The 20,051-nt window shown below is 69.9% G+C and overlaps 3 protein-coding genes across 15 annotated transcripts; 2 read left to right on the top strand and 1 right to left on the bottom strand.

Moving 5' to 3' along the window:
- The first annotated feature begins 246 nt into the window (after positions 1-246).
- Positions 247-7,641, top strand: TIMELESS (timeless circadian regulator). Of its 10 annotated transcripts, none has more exons than XM_080368488.1 (30): positions 247-403; positions 799-935; positions 1,012-1,165; positions 1,262-1,376; positions 1,462-1,524; positions 1,637-1,738; positions 1,849-2,004; positions 2,082-2,215; positions 2,298-2,385; positions 2,475-2,651; positions 2,729-3,037; positions 3,211-3,391; positions 3,490-3,659; positions 3,747-3,872; positions 3,949-4,100; positions 4,179-4,276; positions 4,354-4,468; positions 4,557-4,758; positions 4,854-5,005; positions 5,099-5,184; positions 5,277-5,400; positions 5,491-5,573; positions 5,649-5,791; positions 5,904-6,072; positions 6,151-6,219; positions 6,294-6,412; positions 6,497-6,653; positions 6,742-6,787; positions 6,884-7,005; positions 7,207-7,641. In XM_080368488.1, the coding sequence occupies exons 2-30, from the start codon at positions 839-841 to the stop codon at positions 7,371-7,373; spliced, it is 3,876 nt and encodes a 1,291-aa protein (XP_080224614.1). In that variant the 5' UTR covers positions 247-403; positions 799-838; the 3' UTR covers positions 7,374-7,641. The 10 variants fall into 10 exon arrangements, with proteins under 10 accessions (XP_080224614.1, XP_080224617.1, XP_080224620.1 ...); XM_080368491.1 differs by having other exon boundaries at positions 6,745-6,787; XM_080368494.1 differs by having other exon boundaries at positions 249-403; positions 6,745-6,787; positions 6,914-7,005.
- Positions 7,642-10,072: 2,431 nt separating this feature from the next.
- STAT2 (signal transducer and activator of transcription 2) lies at positions 10,073-17,801 on the top strand. Of its 4 annotated transcripts, none has more exons than XM_080368505.1 (24): positions 10,073-10,120; positions 11,004-11,169; positions 11,284-11,415; positions 11,493-11,643; positions 11,737-11,835; positions 11,907-11,999; positions 12,074-12,152; positions 12,239-12,324; positions 12,409-12,557; positions 12,633-12,791; positions 12,863-13,015; positions 13,103-13,123; positions 13,220-13,313; positions 13,424-13,480; positions 13,559-13,642; positions 13,722-13,820; positions 14,339-14,474; positions 14,555-14,604; positions 15,481-15,569; positions 15,635-15,771; positions 15,856-16,044; positions 16,123-16,180; positions 16,304-17,553; positions 17,621-17,801. In XM_080368505.1, exons 3-24 carry the CDS (start codon positions 11,285-11,287, stop codon positions 17,749-17,751), a joined length of 3,495 nt encoding a protein of 1,164 aa, XP_080224631.1. In that variant the 5' UTR covers positions 10,073-10,120; positions 11,004-11,169; position 11,284; the 3' UTR covers positions 17,752-17,801. The 4 variants fall into 4 exon arrangements, with proteins under 4 accessions (XP_080224631.1, XP_080224632.1, XP_080224629.1 ...); XM_080368506.1 differs by having other exon boundaries at positions 10,085-10,120; positions 10,994-11,169; XM_080368503.1 differs by lacking the exon at positions 10,073-10,120 and having other exon boundaries at positions 10,597-11,169; positions 16,304-16,529; positions 16,614-17,553.
- Positions 17,802-17,890: 89 nt separating this feature from the next.
- IL23A (interleukin 23 subunit alpha) lies at positions 17,891-19,464 on the bottom strand (the record flags this gene model as incomplete). Its single annotated transcript, XM_080368534.1, has 4 exons — positions 17,891-18,109; positions 18,222-18,347; positions 19,063-19,161; positions 19,294-19,464. The coding sequence occupies 4 exons, from the start codon at positions 19,462-19,464 to the stop codon at positions 17,963-17,965; spliced, it is 543 nt and encodes a 180-aa protein (XP_080224660.1). The 3' UTR covers positions 17,891-17,962.
- Positions 19,465-20,051: the final 587 nt, after the last annotated feature.

Raw genomic sequence — 20,051 nt, forward strand, 5'->3', positions numbered from 1 at the left:
CACCGCCAGCGGTTCCCGCGCCTGCAGCGGAGGCCCCGCCCCCGGGGAGAGGCGGTGCCACAGTCCCTTCAGCATTTAAAGGGGCAACGTCGCGCATGCGTACTACCTCCCCGCAGGGTGGGGGGTTTCGCCCACAGCGCTGAGGGAGGGGTAGTAGGGGGTGGGTGCGAAGACCAAGAGAAGGGGGAAGGGGGGAGGGGGTTACTGCGTCGCCGGTTCGTGCCCGTGGCGGGCGATGGGGGAGGGTGTGGGGCCCAGCGGCGGCGCTCGGCAGGTGTTACCGCTTGAAGGCCGCGGGCGGGGCGGGGCCTCTCGCCGCGGAAACTGGGGCGGTTGTGTAACGCCGCCCCCACGCCGGCTCCCGGGCGCGCGGCCGCGACGGCGGCGGAGAACGGGGCGGGCGGTGAGCGGGGGGCCCCGAGGCCGGGGGTGCCCCGAGGCCAGGGGGGGCCCAATGTCTGGATGGGGCCCCCGTGTCTGGATGGGGCCCAGAGCCGGCGGGGGCCCGGGTGTCGGGCTTCGGGCTCCCCGGGGCGGTGCCTCCGCGTCGGGGGGGGGAGGGGGGCGCCGGGAGCGGCGGGGGTCCTGGGAACAGGGAGAGATCGACCGGGGCTCGGGGGTGCCGCCGTGTTGGCCCGGGGCCTGGAGCCGGAGGGGGACAGGGAGCAGGGGGAGCCCTGGGGCAGCTGGGGTCGGGGGAGAACCGGGGTGAGCCCGGTATAGGCCAGGGGGGGCCGGGGGACCCCAGAACGGGGAGGGGGGGGGCACCCGGCGGTGGCGCTGACGGCCGTCTCGCAGAAGCCCCCGGCCCGCGGTCCCCAGCGCCCCGCCGCGCTGCATGGACTGGTACATGATGAACTGCGAGCTGCTGGCTACCTGCAGCGCCCTGGGCTATCTGGAAGGGGACGTCTACCACCGGGAGCCCGACTGCCTGGGTAGGTGGGGTGATGGGGGGGGGGCGGGGCAGGGGCCGGGGGCAGCAGGGGGGCTCACGGCCCTGGCCCCTGCCAGAGAGCGTCAAGGACCTGATCCGGTACCTGCGCCATGAGGATGAGACCCGGGATATCCGGCAGCAGCTGGGAGCAGCACAGATCCTGCAGAATGATCTTCTGCCCATCCTGGTCCAGTACCCGCAGGACAAGGTGCTCTTCGATGCCGTCATTAGGTACCGGGGGGGGGGGCAGGTTTGGGGCTGGGGGTGTCCCCACAGGGTGTCCCCATGGATGGCAGTCCCATGCGGCCTCACCCTGCCCTCTCGCAGGCTGATGGTGAACCTGACGCAACCAGCTCTGCTCTGCTTTGGCAAAGTGCCGTCAGATGCCACTTCCCGGCACCACTTTCTCCAGGTCCTGTCTTACCTCCAGGCCTACAAAGAAGTGAGTCTGCCCAGGGAGGGGACCCTGGGGGGGGGGCTCTGCCTATACCCCCATCCCCCTCGCTCATGCAGGGGGGTCTCTGCAGGCTTTTGCCAGTGAGAAAGTTTTTGGAGTGCTCAGCGAGAAGCTCTACAACCTCCTGCAGCTGGTGAGTCCTGCATCCCCATGCAGCTCCTGGGGACTGTGGGCTCCGTCCCCGCTGAGCGGGGCTGGGGTCCCCATGGGTGCTGTGGGGAACCCTCACGGCTCCGTCGCCCCAGGACTGGGAGCAGCGGCAAGATGAGGACATGCTGCTGATCGAGAGAATCTTGCTGCTGGTGCGCAATGTGCTCCACATCCCCCCAGACCCCACAGAGGAGCAGGTACCGGGCCGGGGTCCTTCCCTGGTCACCTGGCAGGTCTGGGGCCCTGGTAACCCCCCAGGGACCCCAATGACCCACCTACTGAGCCCCCTGCCCACCGCCCCCCCCAGGGTGTGGATGGCGATGCCAGTGTGCACGACCGGGTGCTGTGGGCGCTGCACATGAGTGGGATGGATGACCTACTCAAGTTCCTGGCCAGCGCCCAGGTAGAGCAGCAATGGGCCCTGCACGTCCTGGAGATCATCTCCCTCATGTTCCGCGACCAGGTGAGCCAGGGCAGGGGCGGTGGGCTAGGGGACACCCCAGGAGCCCCCCCCAACAGCACTGACGGCACTGCCCGCAGAGTGCGGAGGAGCTGGCGGCGCTGGGGCAGGGGCAGGCGGCTGCTGAGCATGGGGAGGACGTACAGGAGCTGGAGACCCTGCGGCAGCGGGAGCTGGCAGAGAAGAGGGCCCGAGCACTGCAGCGCCCGTCCAGGTGAGGAGGGGGGATCCCCATGGCAGGTTTGGGACCCCTGTGGTGCGGCCAGCACCACTCAGCCCGTGTCCCCCTGCCCCAGGCACTCCCGCTTCGGTGGCTCCTATGTCCTGCAGGGCCTGAAGGCCATCGGGGACCGGGACGTCATCTTCCACAAAGGGCTCCACAACGTGAGGACAGGGACAGGGACGTGGCAGGGGGGCGTGGGGGTGACGACACTGGGGTGTCAGTCTGGCCGCTTTGTGCTTGTCCCCCACAGCTGAAGAGCTACAGCCATGACATGGGCAAGGAGACACGGCGGGTGCCGCGGCGCCGCCAGGCCGCCCCCGAGACCGAGACCCCCCGCCGCTCTGCCCGCAACGTCCGGCTCTTCCTGCGCTGCTTCTGCCAGGACTTTCTGGAGAGCTGCTACAACCGCCTGATGCTCCTGGTCAAGGTGAGGGGCTGTGGAGGGACCCGTGACCCCCTCCCTGGGCTGTGGGATCCCCACTGAGCCTCCCCTGCTGCCCCCAGGACCAGCTGGTGCGGGAGAAGGCTCAGCAGCATGACGAGACCTACTACCTGTGGGCCACCGCCTTCTTCATGGCCTTCAACCGCCGCCGGGGCTTCCGCCCCGAGCTGGTGTCGGAGACGGTGAGTGTCCGCGCCTTCCACTTCATCGAGCAGAACCTCACCACCTACTATGAGATGGCGCTGATGGATAAGAAGGAGGCGGCAACTTGGGCCCGCAGGTGGGTGCCAGGGACCCTCCCCAGTGCCTGGGACCCCCCTCCCAGTGCCTGGGACCCCCCCCGGGTGCAGGGCAGCAACTTGGGCCCACAGGTGGGTGCGTGGGACCCCCCTCCCAGTGCCTGGAAACCCCCCCCCCCCCCCGGGTGCAGGGCAGCAACTTGGGCCTGCAGGTGGGTTCCTGGGATCCCCCTCCCAGTGCCTGGGATCCCCCTCCCAGTGCCTGGAACCCTCCCCGGGTGCAGGGCGGCAACTTGGGCCCGCAGGTGGGTGCCTGGGACCCTCCCTGGTGCGTGGGACCCCCCCAGGTGCAGGGCTGTGCCCTGACACTGCCCATCTCCAGGATGCACCTGGCCCTGAAGGCGTACCAGGAGCTGCTGCGGACCGTGCAGGAGATGGACCGGTCCCCCGAGCAGGCGGTGCGGGACAGCAGCCAGGTCATCAAGAGTGAGTCCATCTGTCCTTCTGCCCATCCTTGGCTGGGGAGGGGGTGTCTGACCCCATCCCCACCCCCACCCCCCCCTGGCTGACCATCTCTTCCCCAGGCAATATTTTCTACCTGATGGAGTACCGGGAGCTCTTCCTCACTCTTTTCCGCAAGTTCGACGAGACCAAGCAGCCGCGCAGCTTCTTGCGGGACCTGGTGGAGACGGCCCATCTGTTCCTCCGCATGCTGGAGCGCTTCTGCCAGGGCCGCAGCAGCCTCATGGTGCAGGTGTGATGTGGCTGCCCTGCGGGAGGGATCCCTGGGTGGTCAGGCAGCCCCTCCTGACCCTGTTCTTGCCCCCCTCCCCCCCCCCAGAGCAAGCGTGTGCGGAAGAAGAAGAAGCCGCAGGCGCCCGCAGCCATCGCCCCGCAGCCGCCCAGCACCGCGGAGCTGGAGGAGTTGTGGGCAGGATTGGTCCCGCAGCTCCAGGCCTGCTTGCAGGTAGGGGGAAGGATCCGGCCCCGCAGGGGGCACTGGGGGTCTCTGCAGGGTGTAGGGTGACAGTGTCCCACCCCAGGGCGAAGTGCCCCTCCCCGAGGATGTGGTGCCCTTTGATGCTGCCTCAGAGACGCCGGTGGAGGAGCAGCGCACAGAGGCTCTGCTGCAGATCCAGGGGTGCCTGCGGGGTGCCCGAGCTCCCCAAGCCCTGCGCCTGCTCCGCTCCGCCAGGTACTGGCACCGCAATTCCCATCCCACACCCAGGCAGGGGCACGGGGACATGGTGCCAGCCCGTCCCCCTCTCCCCAGGGACATCTGGCCTGAAGGGGACGTGTTCGGAACCCCCGACACGGGGCCGCCGGAGGAGATGCAGCTGCTGCGGGAGATTCTCTTTGCTCCCCTGCCTGGTGAGTCCCCGGCGGTGGCACCGGGAACGGTGGGCTTGGCCGCAGCGCTCCGGCCCCTCAGCACTGTCCCACCGCAGGGCACGCGCCCCCCAAGACTGAGGAGCTGGAGGAAGAGGAAGAGGAGGAGGAAGAGGAGGAAGAGACCGTGCAGGTGTCAGAGAAGGAGTTCAACTTCCTCGACTACCTGAAACGGTGAGGGGGGCCAGGGTTGGGGGGTCCCGGGGGTCCGGGGTGGCACCTCTTGCCAGGGCGGCCCCACTGACGGGGGCTGCCGGGGCAGATTTGCTTGTGCCCCCGTGGTGCGGGCGCTGGTGGTGCTGCTGCGGGGGTACGCCCGCAACAGCCCCCACACCAACCACTGCGCCGCGCGCCTGCTGCACCGCCTGGCCCGCGACCTGCACATGGAGGCCCTGCTCTTCCAGCTCTCCCTCTTCACCCTCTTCCACCGCCTCCTCAACGACCCCGCTGCCGGCGCGTACCAGGTCAGCTGGGGCCCGGATCCCCCCTCTCCAAGGCTCCTGGGGAGGGGTCTGTCCCCAGCATCCCCCAGCCCCACTTTCCCTCCCTCTGCCCGCAGGAGCTGGTGGCCTTGGCCAAGTTCATCCTGGGCAAGTTCTTTGCGTTGGCGGCCACCAACAAGAAGGCTTTCGTGGAGCTGCTCTTCTGGAAGAGTCCATCGGCCATCCGTGAGATGACCGAGGGCTATGGCTCCCTGCAGGACGGAGAGGGGTGAGTGGGGTCAGGGAGAGGGGTGAGGGGGGGCAGGGAGGCGGCTGCTCCCCTCCCCTCACCTCCCCTCCCCTTCCCTTCACCCTTGCCCAGGGCTGGCAGGAGCCGAGTCCCTCCCTGGACCCCCCAGCAGGAGCAGGAGCTGCGGGAGCTGTACTGGAAGTACAAGGAGGTGGAAGGTACCGGGGCGGGGGGGGGGGGGGGGGGTTGGGCAGTGGGACCCCCGGGAGGACAGCAGGGGCTCTGTCCCTGCAGCCTCCCACTCCTGCAGGTGAGGACATCATCGCCACCATCCTGGCCCATCTCCCCCCGCCCGGGCGGACGCGGAGGCAGGTGGTGAAGCAGCTGGTGCGGCTGGGGCTGGCCAGCAGCGCCAAGGACTTCCCACGGGAGAGGTGGGTCGGGGACCCCCATGGGGGGGACCCCTGGGCCAGGGCAGCCGCCTCACCCCAGGGCAGGGACCGACAGCTGTGCCCCCTCCCCAGGAAGGGCACCCGCATTGTGCTGTGGACGCCGGAGCAGGAGGAGGAGCTGACGCGGCTCTTTGAGGAGTTCCAGGGCTCGGAGGGTGAGCGGTGCTGGGGCAGGTTGGGGGTGGGGGGCAGTCCTCCGTAGCCCCCCACCCTGATCCCCCTCCCTGCAGATGTCCTGGGGAACATCATGAGGCACCTGACGGCGCGGCGGTCACGGGCTCGTGTGGTGGAGAAGCTGCTGGGGCTGGGGCTGGTGTCGGAGCGCAAGGAGCTGTACAAGAAGCGCCGGAGGAAGGGCCACGTCCCTGTGCCGGTATGGGGGGCTGCTATGGGGGGCTGGGGGGCCCGGGCTGTGCCCGGTGGGTGCTGTCCCGTCATGGGCACCCAAACACTGTTGGTCCCCCAAACACTGTTGGTCCCCACAGGGTGCAGCAGGCACCCCAGCGGTGCCAGCTCAGGACAGCTCAGCAGAGGACAGTGACGGCGAGGAGGAGGATGAGGATGGTGATGAAGCAGAGGAAGGCCCCATGGACGAGCACTGGACACCTGAGGAAGGGGCCGGGCAGGGCCTGGCACATCGCCTGCATCAGGAAGGTGGGTAAGGGGCCCTGAGCCCCCCTGGTCGGGCTTGGCTCCGGGGCCAGATCCTGTCTCACCCTCCCCTGTCCCCAGGCCTGGCTGGGCCCCTGCAGTGGCTGGAGAACTGCCTGAGGAGGACGGCTGAGGACCGCCAGGTGGACGGTGAGCAGGCGGGGGGCCAGGGCAGCGGCTGGGGGCGGGGGGCCAGGGCTGGGCTGACAGCGGTCCTGGCCCAGGTGTGTCCCACCCTGTGCCGCTCGTGCCGCTCTCAGAGGAGAATGAGGATGCCATGGAGGACCGGCGCTTCCGGGCTCTGCTGCGGCAGCTGGGGCTCCGGCCCCCCAGCAACGAGCAAGTGAGGTCCCTGTCCCCGTCCCTGTCCCCATCCCTGTCCCCTGGCTCCTGGCGTGGCCCTGCAGCATCTCCCCTCTCTGCCCAGGAATCCTTCTGGCGCATCCCGGCTGCCATCACTCCTCAGCAGCTCCGCCGCATGGCCACCTCCATCGCCACCTCCATCGCCCACCACCACCGCGGCCCCCCAGGGTCCCCCCAGGGTCCGCTGGAGCCACCCAGGTGCCCCCAGGACCCTGCTCCAGGTGAGGGGCTGGGCTGGGGGTGCAGGAGCCAGGCTGGGGGTCCCCAGCTGTGGAGCTAGCGCTGAGCCCCTCTTCTTGTGCCCATCAGCAGAGCAGCTGCCGGCGCGGCTGGGGTCAGGGTCCGACTCGGAGAGGTGAGAACGGCCCCCCCGCGGCTGCATCCCCTCCCCGACACTGGGGGGGTCCCCTCCCTGGCTGGGGAGGGGACATGGACCCCTGGGTTCTCCCAGCGGTGCCAGCCCCTGTCCCCACTGCTGCAGCGAGGAGCCTGTCCCCGTCCCCAACCCGGCGCAGCCAGGCACCAAGAGGCAACGGGAGTTCGACAGTGAGGATGAGGATGATGGCAGCTCGGGTGCGTTTGGCCTCCCTGGTCTCTCCTAGGGGGGGCTCAGGGGCTTTTTCCCCTGTGTTGCTCTGGGCGTCACCAGGAGGTGGGCACGGGCCACTGCTGGGTTGTGGACACGTCCCTGGCCCCTTTGCCACATCGCTGGGGCAGGGGAGGCGGCGGGGGGCGCAGGGGTGTACCCCCACATCCACTGGCCGGGGGCCTCAGCCCCCTCCTCACTCCCTCCCCCCTCAGGCATGGAGCTGGCCCCCGCAGCCCCCTGCTCCTGGGAGGACGAGGACAAGGACAAGGACAAGGATGAGGACCTGCCGCCCCTGGGGAGGCGGAAGCGTGTCCGACGCCTGGAGGAGGAGGAGGAGGAGGAAGAGGGTTGAGGGGTTCCCTGGGCCCTGCCCAGGTCCTGGGCTGTTTTCTGAGTTTTCTGCAGGTTTTAAAGCTGTTTTTAAGGGTGCTGCAAAAGCAGGTGGCTCTGCCACCCCCCTGTCCCCTTCCCCAGTGTCTCCATTCCCCTGTTTTACCCCCATCTCCCTCTTTTCCCTCACGCTCCCTCTTTCCCTCAGCTGTTTATGTTTGGTGAGGTTTTTTTCCCCCCAACATTTTTTTACATCTGGAAAGAGACCAAATAAACAAACGCAGCTCTCAGCCTCGCAGCCTGCGTGGGTCTGGGGGGGGGCAGGTCCTGGGGGCTGCAAGCTGCCCTGTCCCCATGAAATGCCCTGTCCCCGTGTCCCTGTCTCCGTGCCAGGGGACAGGGCCAGGCCCGGCGTGTCGCAACGCCTCCCGATAACGGGGGCTATAAAGGGGCCGCAGGGGCAGCCCGCCGCGGCTGGACGGGGCAGGGGACGCCGGCGCTGGCGAGCGGGTGAGCCGGGGCGCTGGGGGGCTGCGGGGGGCTGTGGCAGGGGGGGGGGGGGCTGATGGGGTTCTGCCCCTTCTGCCATCTCCACAGGCCATCCTGGAGCTGCCGCCATGCCCCGGGCTCTGCTCTTCCTCCCACTCTTCCTCCTCAGCCTGGGGGGCAGCGTCCTCCCCGCCGCCCTCCCCGGGCCGGGGGCCGGTGACCCCGCTGCGGCGCGGGCGCTGCTGGCAGAGCTGGCAGAGCACGTCCCGCCGCGGGCCCTGCCGGAGGGCAACTTCTCCTGCCAGGACCTTCGCCCTGACGCCCTGCCCGGCTTCCCCCGGCTCCCGCTGCCCCTCCGCGCCCTGGCCCGCGCTGCCCTGGCGCTGGCGCTGAGCGGGGCCGCCTGCGGGCCCCAGGCCGAGGCGGAGGTGCTGGCTCTGTCGCAGGAGCTGGGCCCCACCATGGCTGCGGCGCTGCTGCGGGGGCTGGCACGGCTGCGCGGCACCCCGGCCCCCCAGGCCCTGTCTGTCCTCCTCAGCCTGGTGCAGCCGGGGGTCTCTGCCCCGCCGCGGCTCTGCGTGGTGCCCACCCGGCTCCAGCGACCCACCGCCAGCACCCCCCCCACCCCAACGGCAGCCTCGGCCGAGGGGGTCCGGGTGCCCCCGGGGACCAGCGCCCTGGCCTGGCTGCTGCCGTGCCGCCACGTCGCCCGGCGCCGGCGGGAGGATGAGGACGCCTGCGACCCGCCGGGGGAGCGGGAGGCCCACGAGGTGCTGGAGTGGGTGCCAGGCGTCAGCACCTTCTACAACCTGGGCACCAGCCTCTACTACGCCTTCCAGGGCTGTGAGGTCGTGGCCTCCACGCGGGCCCTGGAGGTGGCCGAGGACCTGGGCTACGCTGGGCTGGCCGCCATCACCGCTGGGGCCGGCAGCCCCGTGGCGCTGGGGCTGCAGCTGGGGCTCCAGCCGGGGCTCAAGGCCGGGGTGCGGGCGCTCATCGGCTACTTCACCGCGGACGAGGACCCCCCGCCAGCGCCCACCGCCCACAGCGGCCCCGTGCTCATCGTCTGAATAAAGCCCCGTGCGGTGGCCGGGCCCATGTCTGTGTCCCTGTCCCTGTCTGGGGGGGGGGGGGGGCGGTGTCGGGTCGGTGCGGGACACCCTGCCCTGGGGCACGGGGACCTTGGCCTCGCTGGAGCCACGTGGTGGCAGCTGGTCTGTCCCTGTCCCCAGCGTGCCAGGCCCTGCCTGCCCAGCTCTGGCACGTGTGGCCCTGCCCTAGAGCCTGTCCCCATGGTCTGTCCCTGTCCCTGTGGCCCCAGCCCTGTCCCACAGCCTGTCCTGGTCCCCATGGCTCTGGCCCTGGCCCCACAGCTTGTCCCTTTAGTCCAGCCCAATCTCATGGCACTGTCCCTGTCCCCACAGCCTCTCTTCTTCCCTGCACAGCCTGTCCCCACGGCATCCCCCTGTCTCCACAGCTCTGTCCCTGCAGCCTGTCTCTGTCCCCATGGCCTGTCCACCTATCCCTGCAGCCTCTGCCTGTCTCCGTCCTTACAGCCTGTCCTTGTCCCCATGGCCTGTCCCTGTCCCCATGGCTCTGTCCCCATCTCTGCAGCCTCTCTCTGTCCCTGCAGCCTGTCCCCATCCCCACGGCCCAGCTCTGTCCCCATGGCCTGTCCATGTCCCCACAGCTCTGCCCTTGCAGCCTGTCTGTCCCCACAGCCTGTCCCTGTCCCCACAGCCTGTCCCCATCGCCACGGCCTGTCCCTGTCCCCACAGCTCTGTCCCTGCAGCCTGTCCCTGCCCCACAGCCTGTCCCCGTCCCCACGGCCTGTCCCTGTCCCCACAGCTCTGCCCTTGCAGCCTGTCTGTCCCCACAGCCTGTCCCCGTCCCCACGGCTCTGTCTTCATCCCTGTGGCCTATTCCTGTCCCTCTGGTCTGTCCCTGCAGCCTCTCCCCGACCCCATGGTCTGTCCCTGTCCCCACGGCTCTGTCCTCATCCCCCCAGCCTGCCTCTGTCCCCACCGCCTCTCGCTGTCCCCCCGGCCTGTCCCCACGGCCCGTCCCCGTCCCACGGCCCGGCGCTGCCATCTCCCCCCGCCCTTCCCTGCTGGCCCCGCCCCCGGCCCCGCCCCTGACGTCATTTCGGGGAAGTGGGCATCCCCGCTGGAAACGCAGCTCCCCGGCTTTGGGGGCGTGGCCTAGCCGCCGCTCTCCGCCAATGGCTGCGCAGAGCCCGGGGGGGCGGGGCCTCCCCGCCTTCCTGCCCCGGCCACCGAGGTGAGAGCGGCTCCGGGGGGGTCCCGGGGGGTCCCGGGGGGGGTCCCAGTTGCTGGGCGCCGCTTCAGGACCGGGGAGCCTCGCTGGGGCCGGGCCGCGGGGGAGCGCAGACAGGGGGTCCCGGTCGGGGCACGCAGGGGTCGCCCTCGGGGGGTCCGTTGGAGGTGTCCCCCTGGGGCGGGGGGTGTATAGGGGCACCCACCCCCCGCGATCTCTGCAGGGGGGACACTTGGGGTGCAGGGGGCCTGCCTGGGTGTGCAAGGGGGGGGCAGTCTAGGGGTGTCTCTGGGAGGGGGCCTGGGGTGCTGCAGAGGGGGTGCCCCCGGCCCCGCGGCTCTGGCCCGGAGGGTCTGGGCCCGAGTGGGAAACCTCAGCCGCCGCTCAGCCCTTCGTCCAGCCCCAGGAGGGGGCTGCCAGCCTGCGGAGCTCCCGCTGCCCACTCCGAGCCAGAGCCCAGGGACCCTCGGGACCCCCACAGCCTAGCCAGGAGCCCAGGGACCCCTAGGACCCCCCACAGCCTAGCCAGGAGCCCAGGGACCCACAGGACCCTGCGTGGCCAAACCCGGAGCCCAGGGACCCCTGGGACCACCCACAGCCGAGCTCATAGCCCAGGGACCCCCGGGACCCCCACAGCCGAGCCCGTAGCCCAGGGATCCCCGGGACCCCCACAGCCGAGCCCGTAGCCCAGGGACCCCCGGGACCCCCACAGCTGAGCCTGGAGACCAGGGAACCCCGGGACCCCCACAGCTGAGCCTGGAGACCAGGGAACCCCGGGACCCCCACAGCCAACCCCAGAGACCAGGGACTCGCGGGACCCTCTGTGGCCAAGCTGTAACCCAGGGACCCCCTGGGACCCCCCACGGCTGAGCCCAGGGACCCACAGGACCCCCCACGGCCGAGCCCACAGACACACAGGACCCCCTGTGGCCGAGCCGGAGCCCAGGGACACACGGGACCCCTCACAGCCAAGCCAGAGCCCAGGGACCTGTGGGACCCCCCGTGGCTGAAGAGGAGCCCAGGGACCCCCGGGGCTGCTGTCCTGCAGGCAGGTACGTGGGGTGCAGGGGTGCTGGTCAGGGTGCGCGGGTGCTGGTTTCGCATCCTCTGGTTGCGCTGTGGCCGGGAGGTCAGTGGGACCACCCTGACGCCCCTTCACCCCCCAGCATGGCGCAGTGGCAGGAGGTGCAGAATTTGGCCAACGCTTACCTGGAGCAGGTCCACCAGCTGTACGTGGGGTCGGCACTGCCCATGGCGGTGCGGCAGTGCCTGGCTGCCTGGATCGAGAGCCAGAACTGGTAACAGGGCTGGGGGCTGGGGCTGGGGGCTGCACCGTGGTGTGTGCTGAACTGGTGCTGAGCCCATGGTGCTGCAGGCGCCAGGCGGCCGAGCCGCTCTCCTCCCACGCGCGGATGCTCTTCCACTCCTTGCTGGCGCTGCTGGATGAGCACCTGGGCAGCCTGGGGATGGGCAACGAGGACTTCATGCTGAAGCACAACCTGCGCAAGGCTCGCCGTGACCTTCAGGTGCGCGGCAGAGCCAGGGAGGGGGGGGCGTGGGGGGGGGGAGGGGGGGCGGTGGTCTCTGTGCCCCACTGACCCCCCCAGCCCCTCCTGCAGGCTGAGTTCGAGGAGTGTCCGGACAACTTGGCCAACTTGGTGGCCAACTTGCTGCAGGAGGAGCGGCAGATCCTGTGCCTGGGGCAAGCGGGGGGAGAGGTAGGGCAGCCCCCTGCCCCCTGCCCCACGGGGCCCTGCCAGCCCCTGCCCCACGTGCTGTGTTCCCGCAGGGGGGGGCTGCCCCGGCCCCCAGCACACCCCCAGAGAGCAACCGGGAGCAGCAGATCCAGCGGCGCCTGGCCGAGTTCCATGCAGCCCTGCAGGTAATGCCCCCCCCCCCCAGCACCCCCAGGCCCCTGGGGGCTGCCTGGCCCCTCACCCCCGCTCTGCTCCCCAGGAGGCTGAACGCGCTTTCCGGCACTTGGAGGACATGCAGGACGCCTTTGACTTCTGTTTCAAGTTGCACTACCGGCCAGGTAAGACCCAATCCTGCCCCCCCCGGGGGTAGATGCAGGACAACGCTGCCCTGCCCCCCCCCACGCCATGCCCCCCCTGCCCACAGGCGAGGACAGAACCAACGACCCCCAGTACACCCAGCAGATCCAAGCCCTCCAGGCCAAGCTGCAGATCCTGGACCGGCAGCGGCGGGTGAGGGGGCTGGGGGCTGGGCTGGGGGTGGGGGGGCACAGCCACCCCCCTGCTCTCCCCGCTCAGGCTCCCATCTCTCCCCAGGAGGTGCTGGCTCAGATGCAGCAGCTGCTGGGGCGCAGTGAGACGCTTCGGGACTTCTTGCAGCAGGAGCTGGAGGCCTGGCAGGAGCGGCAGCAGCGTGCCTGCCTGGGGGCCCCTGTGGACACCCGCCTGCAACCCCTGGAGACCTGGTGGGGCCGGGGTGGGACAGGGCCCGGGGGATGGGGGCCACAGCCGGCCCTCGCTGAGCTCCGTGCCGCCCACAGGTTCACGGAGCTGGGCCAGGGGCTCTTCCAGCTGCTGCAGCTGCTGCGGGCGCTGGGGGACCTGCGGCAGAAGGTGAGCTACGAGCGGGACCCGCTGAAGGCAGAGACCCCCCTCCTGGAGCGGCGGCTGCTGGAGCTGCTCACCTACCTGCTGCGGAGGTGAGTGCGGGGCCGGGGGGGGGCTGGGGGGACCAGGGCTGGGGTAGCCCTGACCCCCCCGGTGCTCCCAGAGCCTTCGTGGTGGAGCAGCAGCCCAGCATGCCCAACGCCTGCAAGCGCCCGCTGGTGCTGCGCACGACCAGCAAGTTCTCAGCCCGTGCTCGCCTGCTCGTCCGCCTCCATGACCGCAACCACCGCATGGAGGCCAAGATCCACATCGACAGGTCAGGACCCCTGGGGTGGGCCCCCCCTGCCTGGCCGTGGGAGTCCCTGCGCCCCGCTCCCGGCTGACTCCTTGTTATCTCTTTCAGGGACCCCCCCAAGATAAAAGGGTGAGAGCCGAGCGAACGCCGGACACGGTGGGCAGGGCTGCGCCCCCTCCCCGGGGGTCCCGGCCCCCCACCCATGGCCTCCCTGTGCCCCCACAGGTTTCGCAAGTTCAACATCCTGACGTCGAGCACCAAAACCCTCCTGGCAGGGGACTGTCCCCAGGAGGGGCTGGTCTGCGACTTCCAGTACCTCGTAGGGACCCCCACCCAGACCCCTGCGTCCTGCACAGGGCAGGGGAGCGGGGCGAGGACCCTGGCCCAGCCCCAGCCCCCACCCCGGGCTGACCCTCTCCTGCCCCACAGACCCTGAAGGAGCAGAAGGACAGCAGGTCGGGCAAGGGCAGCAAAGGCGGCGGCGAGGTGGGTGTGGGGCTGGGGGCTCCGGGGGCGCGGGGGCGGCCGGTGCCTTGCGGTGCTCATGGTGCCACCTCTGCGCAGGGTCCCCTGGTCGTGACCGAGGAGCTGCACCTCATCACCTTCACGCTGGCGTACGCCTACTGCGGGCTGCAGCTGGAGCTGGAGGCGAGGGCTGGGGGCCGGGGGGCTGGGGGGGGGTGGGGGGGGCTGGGGGCTGCCAGCCTGACCCCAGCTCCTCCTGCAGACCTCCACGCTGCCCTTCGTCATCATCTCCAACAATAACCAGCTCTCCAGCGCCTGGGCCTCCATCCTCTGGTTCAACATGCTCAGCTGTGACCCCAAGGTGAGCGGGACCCCCCCGGCCCTGTGCCACTCCCCACCACCCCCAACCCTGCTGTCTCCTGCCCTGTCTCCCCCTGCCCTTATCCTGGTGTCCCATCCCTGTCCCTGCTCCTCGCCCGGTCTCCATCCCGGGGTCCTGGTCCTGGTCCCTGTCCCTGGTCCTTCCCCATGACCTCTCCCTGCTGTCCTTGGTCCCTGTCCCTGTCCCAACCCTGTGGCCCCGTCCCCAACCTGTCTCAGTGCATGTCCCCATTCCCTGCTCCCCATACCCTGCCCCAGTGCATGTACCTGTCCCCTGCTCCCTGTCCCCATCCTCTGGTCCATGTCCCATCCCTGTCCCCATCCCCTGTCTCTGTCTCCTGATCCCTGTCCCCTGCCCTGCTGCATGTCCCCATCCCCTGATCCCTGTCCCATCCATGTCCCCCACCCCAGTGCATGTCCATGTTCACTGGTCCATGTCCCATCCTGGTCCCCTGCCCTGCTGCATGTCCCCATCCCTGCTCACCCCGTCTCCGGCAGGAGCAGCAGTTCTTCTCCGCGCCGCCCCCGGCGCCCTGGCCCCGGCTGGCCGAGGTGCTAAGCTGGCAGTTCGAGAGCGTGGCCGAGCGGGGGCTGAGCAAGGACCACCTCCTCATGCTGGCTGAGAAGCTCTTCGGTAAGGCCAGGTGGAGCCCCTGGTCTCCCGGGGCTGTGCCGGGGCCGTGCCACCCCCCTCACCCTGCTCTTGCCTCAAAGGCTCCAAGGCATCTCCGGAGAGCACCGTGGCCTGGCCCAAGTTCTCCAAGGTGAGTGGTGCCCGTGGCCCCGTCCCCCTGTGACACCACGGCCCCATTCCCCCTTGGCCCGGGCCCCACCATCACCCCCTGGCTCCATCCCCACTATCCCATCCTGGCCCAATGGCTCTGGCCCCCCTTGGTCCCATCCCTGCCATCCCTTCTTGGCCCCATGGCTCTGTCCCTGTCCCCACTGTCATCCCCTGGCCCCATGGCCCCATCCTCACCTGTCCCTGTCCCCACCATCTTCCCTTGGCCCAGTCCCCACCATCACCCCCTGGCCCCATCCGCACTAGCCCCCCCGGCCCCATGGCTCTGTCCCCCCCATCCCCATCCCTGCCATCCTTGGCCCCACCATCACCTCATGGCCCCATGGCCCCATCCCCCCCTGTCCCCATCCCCCTGGCTGTCCCCAGTCCCCCTTGGCCCCATGGCTCTGGCCCTGTCCCCACTGTCACCCCCTGGCCCTGTCCCCATCATTCCCCCTCGGATTGGTCCCCACCGTCCACCCCTGGCCCCATCCCCACTAACCCCCTTGGCCACATGGCCCTGTTCCCCCCCCGGCTCCTTCCCTGCCATCCCTCCTTGGCTCTATGGCTCTGTCCCCACTGTCACCCCCAGTCCCCATCCCTGCCATCCCCCCTTGGTCCCATGGCTCTGTCCCCAACTGGCACTGTCCCCACTGTCACCCCCTGGCCCCATCCCACCCCCGTCCCCATCCCTGCCATCCCCCCCTTGGCCCAGTCCCCACCATTATCCCCTGGCCCCATCCCTGCCATCCCCCCTTGGCCCGGTCCCCGCCTTCACCCCCTGGCTCCATGGCCGCATCCCCCCCCCGGCCCCCCAGCCCTGGCCCCCCCAGCCCCGCTCACCCCCATTCTCCTGCAGGATGGTGCCGCCGGCTTCTCCTTCTGGGCCTGGCTGGACGGGATCCTGGGGCTGCTCCAGGAGCACCTCAAGCAGCTCTGGAAGGCTGGGTAGGAGCAGGGCTGGGGGGCCGGGGGGGGCCAGGGGCTGCGGGGGTTGATGGTGTCTCCCCCAGGCTCATCCTGGGCTTCGTGAGTCGGAAGCAAGAGAAGAAGCTGCTGAAGGGGAAGCGGACGGGGACGTTCCTGATCCGCTTCAGCGAGAGCGTCCTGGGGGGGGTCACCTGCACCTGGGTGGAGCACCCCGAGAGTGGTGAGTGTGCCACCCCCCAGGGGTCCAGCCCCTCACCCTGGCCTCAGACCTGGGCACTGACTCGGGATGCCCCCTCCCCCGCAGGACCCCCTGCTTTCCGGGCAGTGGTTCCCTACACCACGGCTGAGCTGGAATCCCTGGCGCTGCCCGACATCATCCGCGACTACCAGCTGCTGGTGGAGGAGAACATCCCGGAGAACCCGCTCCAGTTCCTGTACCCCAACATTCCCCGCGATGAGGCTTTTGGGCCCTACTACAGCCAGTGGCAGGAGGGTATGGCGCGGTGACGGCGACGGCAAAGCGCGGGGGGAGCACCGGCCACCCACTCTGACCTCTCCTCTCTGTCCCCAGCAAACCTGATGGAGCAGAAGAAATACCTGAACCGGCGCCTCATCCGTGTGTCCTCCAGGTGAGGCAGGGGGATGCCTCGGTCCCTCTGTGGCCCCGGGGGAAGGGGGACCCTCTCACCTGCAGCCTCATATCCCCTGACCCTGACCCCGACCCTGACCCCGACGTGCCATCTCTCCTGCAGGCAGGCAAATGAGTCGTGGCAGACAGAAGAAGAGTTGGTGGCTACCACGGAAAACCTGGAGATGCTGCAGCTGCAGCCCAGTGGCCTGGGGACACAGGAGCCTGGTGGCCTGGCATCACTGCAGCATGGGAGCTCGGGGACACTGCAGCCCAGGGAGTCGGGGACACTGCAGGTCGCGTCTGGGAACCTGGGGACGCTGCAGCCCTCAGGCCCAGGGACGGTACAGGTGGTGGCTGCAAGCCCAGAGATGCTGCAGGTCACCTCTGGGAACCTGGGGACGCTGCAGCCCTCGGGCCCAGGGACGGTACAGGTGGTGGCCGCAAGCCCAGAGATGCTGCAGGTCACCTCTGGGAACCTGGGGACGCTGCAGCCCTCGAGCCCAGGGACAGTACAGATGGTGGCCACAAACCTGGGGATGCTGCAGGTCACCTCTGGGAACCTGGGGATGCTGCAAGTGGTGGCTGGGAGCCCGGGGACAATGCAGCCTGGAGTCTCCATGATGCAGCAGCCAGGGTCCCAAGTCTTGGACCCACCACAGCTGCTGCAGGTGGGATCGGGAGTCTCAGAGCTGCTGCAGCCAGGGATCAGGGACCTGAAGCCACAGCTGGTGTTGCAGGTGGTCCCTGAGGGCCAGGGGATGCTGCAGGTGGGACCTGGGGCCATGGAGCCGCAGCTGGTGTTGCAGCTGGTCTCTGAGGGCCAGGGGCTGCTGCAGGTGGGATCTGAGAACTTGGGGATGATGCAGCCGGTGGCTGGGGACACAGGGATGCTGCAGGTGGGACCAGAGAACTTGGGGACAATGCAGCCGGTGGCTGGGGACACGGGGATGCTGCAGGTGGGACCAGAGAACTTGGGGACGATGCAGCCGGTGGCTGGGGACACGGGGATGCTGCAGGTGGGACCAGAGAACTTGGGGACGATGCAGCCGGTGGCTGGGGACACGGGGATGCTGCACCCAGTGCCGGGGGCTGTGGAGCTGCTGCCTGTCCCTGAAGGGCAGGGGACGTTGCCTGTCCCTGAGGCTCAGGGGACATCGCTGGTCCCTGAGGAGCAGGGGACGCTGCCGCCAGAGCTGAGGGACCTGGAGCCGCTGCCCGGGAGCCTGGATGTGCAGGAGCTCCTGCAGTCCCTGGAGAACGTGCTGCAGCCACGCTCGGGGACGCTGGAGACACTGGAGGCGGCAGAGCTGATGCCCGACATGCTGGAGGCCATGGACGGGAGGCTGGAGGGGCTGGACCCCGGGCTGGCAGGTGAGTGCCGGGGTCGGGGTGGGGGACAGAGGTGTCCCCTCAGCGCTGACCTCTCCCCATCCCGCAGGCAGCGCCGCGCTCCTGAACCCCCGCGACCCATTCCTGCCGCAGCCTGAGGACACGGCTCTGCCCGCCGTCAGCTCCCTCTTCACCACCGACTTCCCCCCGCTCCACATCGACGCCAGTGACTTCCAGTGACTCCCCCCGCCCCCCCTGTAAATAAACCCCTTCTTGCCCCAGCTGCCTGCGAGCAGACCCGCGTTGCGCCGTAGACAGGGAGCTGCTCCTCTGCTTCCAACCTTTATTAGAAACCCATAAATACCCGAGATAAATAGGGAGCATCACACATAAATAGTCCCTCAGCGGGGAGGGGAATAAATAACAGGGGGGGTCCGCAGGCGGGACGGCCTCAGCGGGGGCTGGCGCTGTGGCTGAAGACGCGGCTCATGATGGTGGTGAAGGACTGGAGCCGTTGGAGTGCCAAGCGTTGCAGCAGCGCCCGCGCCCAAGCCTCGCTGGGGGCCATGGTGGGGCGCGGGGGGCGGCCGTGCTCCTGCTGCGGGGGAGAGGAGGGTTAGGGGGCCCGAGGCCGCGGTGATGGGCCCCCAGTTCCCCGGCCTTGAGGGGAATGGGCTCCCTCAAGTCTGCCCCCCACCCCAGCCCCTCACCTGGACGAGGCCCAGCAGCTGGTCCAGCGTGGACTCCAGCGTGGGCAGGCGGCGGTTGGTGAAGATGTCAGAGCCCAGCAGGACCCGGTAGTGCTGCAGCCCCTGAAGGATCCGCTGCAGGCAGCGCTGTGAGGAGTGGGCTGTGAGCTGGGGACCCCAACACATCCCCTGGCACCCCTGGAAACCCCCGGCATCCCTGGGACCCACAGGCACACCCCCAAGCATCCCTGGGGACCCCCAGCATCCCTGGGACCCATAGGCACAGCCCCAAGCATCCCTGCAAACCCCGAGCATCCCTGGGACCCCCAGCATCCCTGGGACCCATAGGCACAGCCCTGAGCATCCCTGGGACTCCCAGCATCCCTGGGACCCCCAGTATCCCTGGGACCCACAGGCACACCCCCAAGCATCCCTGCAAACCCCGAGCATCCCTGGGACCCCCAGCATCCCTGGGACCCAGAGGCACACCCCCAAGCATCCCTGCAAACCCCGAGCATCCCTGGGACCCACAGGCACACCCCTCAGCATCCCTGGGCATGTCAAGTGCATCCCTTAGCATCCCTGGGAACCCCTATCATTCCTGGGACCCACAGGCACACCCGCGAGCACCCCTGGGACCCCCAGCATCCCTGGGAAAACCCATCATCCCAGCGACCCACAGACACACCCCTCAGCATCCCTGGGAACGTCAGGTGCACCCTTCAGCATCCCTGGGACCCCCAGCATCCCTGGGACCATCAGGCATGCCTGGGACCCACGGGTACATCCCTCAGCACCCCTGAGAACCCCTGGCTGTCCCGCCGCGCCCCCCCCGCCCCCAGCAGCCCCCAGCCCCCGGTACCGTGTTGTTGGTGTCCAGGGTGGAGGGGTCACAGGCATCGCTGCAGCCGATCCTGGGGGGCCAATTCTTGGGATCCTCCATGCTCAGGTGAATCTCCTCCTGGCAGCAGGGAGTCAGCAGGGTTCCCACCTCCCCCAGCACCCCGCACCCTCGGGGCAACTTCTAGTGCCTGTGGACCCCCGCAGAACCCGATCACCCCCGTTTTGCCCCTGACCCTCCCCGTCCGCTCACCAGGACCCGATGCGGCTCCTCGATGGTGGCCACCAGCTGCAGCAGATCCCGGGAGAAGTTCCTGCAGGCGGCCCACTCGGTGCGGGGGGCCGGGACCGGCACCGGGGCCGCGGGCGGCGGCAGCAGCAGCGGGAGGCAAAGGCAGAGGCAGAGGTGGCGGAGCGGAGCCATGACCGGTCGGTGCCGCCACCGGCGCTACCACCGGGCTCTTATGTGGCGCCGGCAGGTGGGGAATCCCCGGGGCAGGTGGCACCCGCCCCCCGTTACTGCGAAATCGCCGCCTCCCTCGAAAGCAGAACCGATACCGGGCCGGGGTCCCCGGGCTGCGCCCCGCAGCGCCCGGCCCCGCGCCGCACCAGGACGGGACGGGCAGGAAAACCCGGGGCAGTTCCTGGCGGCTCCGCGCCCGGGGGCACCGCGGCGGCAGCGGCACGGCCAGGACCGGGACCCCCGCGCCCGCCCCGGGACCCCCGCCCGCTGCACCTGGGCCGCCCCGCCGAGCGCACCGGGGAGCCCGGGCGGGGCGGGACCCCCTCCGGAGCTCGCCGGCGTCTCCCCGGTGTCCCCTTTGTGTGTCCCCAGTGTCCCCCCGGTGTGTGTCCCCCGATGTCCCCCTCTGCCCCCCGGGCGCACGGGGAAACCAACCTGGGCAGCGTCGGCGCAGCAGCTGGCGGTTCCCCGGGGCCTCGGTGCCCCGGCGGGGCTTCCCCCGGCCGCCACCCCTCGGACCCCGGCAGCCCCGGTCCCCGCCGAGCCGG

Source organism: Falco punctatus (genome assembly GCF_963210335.1).
Source record: "Falco punctatus genome assembly, chromosome: 18".
Lineage (NCBI taxonomy): Eukaryota > Metazoa > Chordata > Aves > Falconiformes > Falconidae > Falco > Falco punctatus.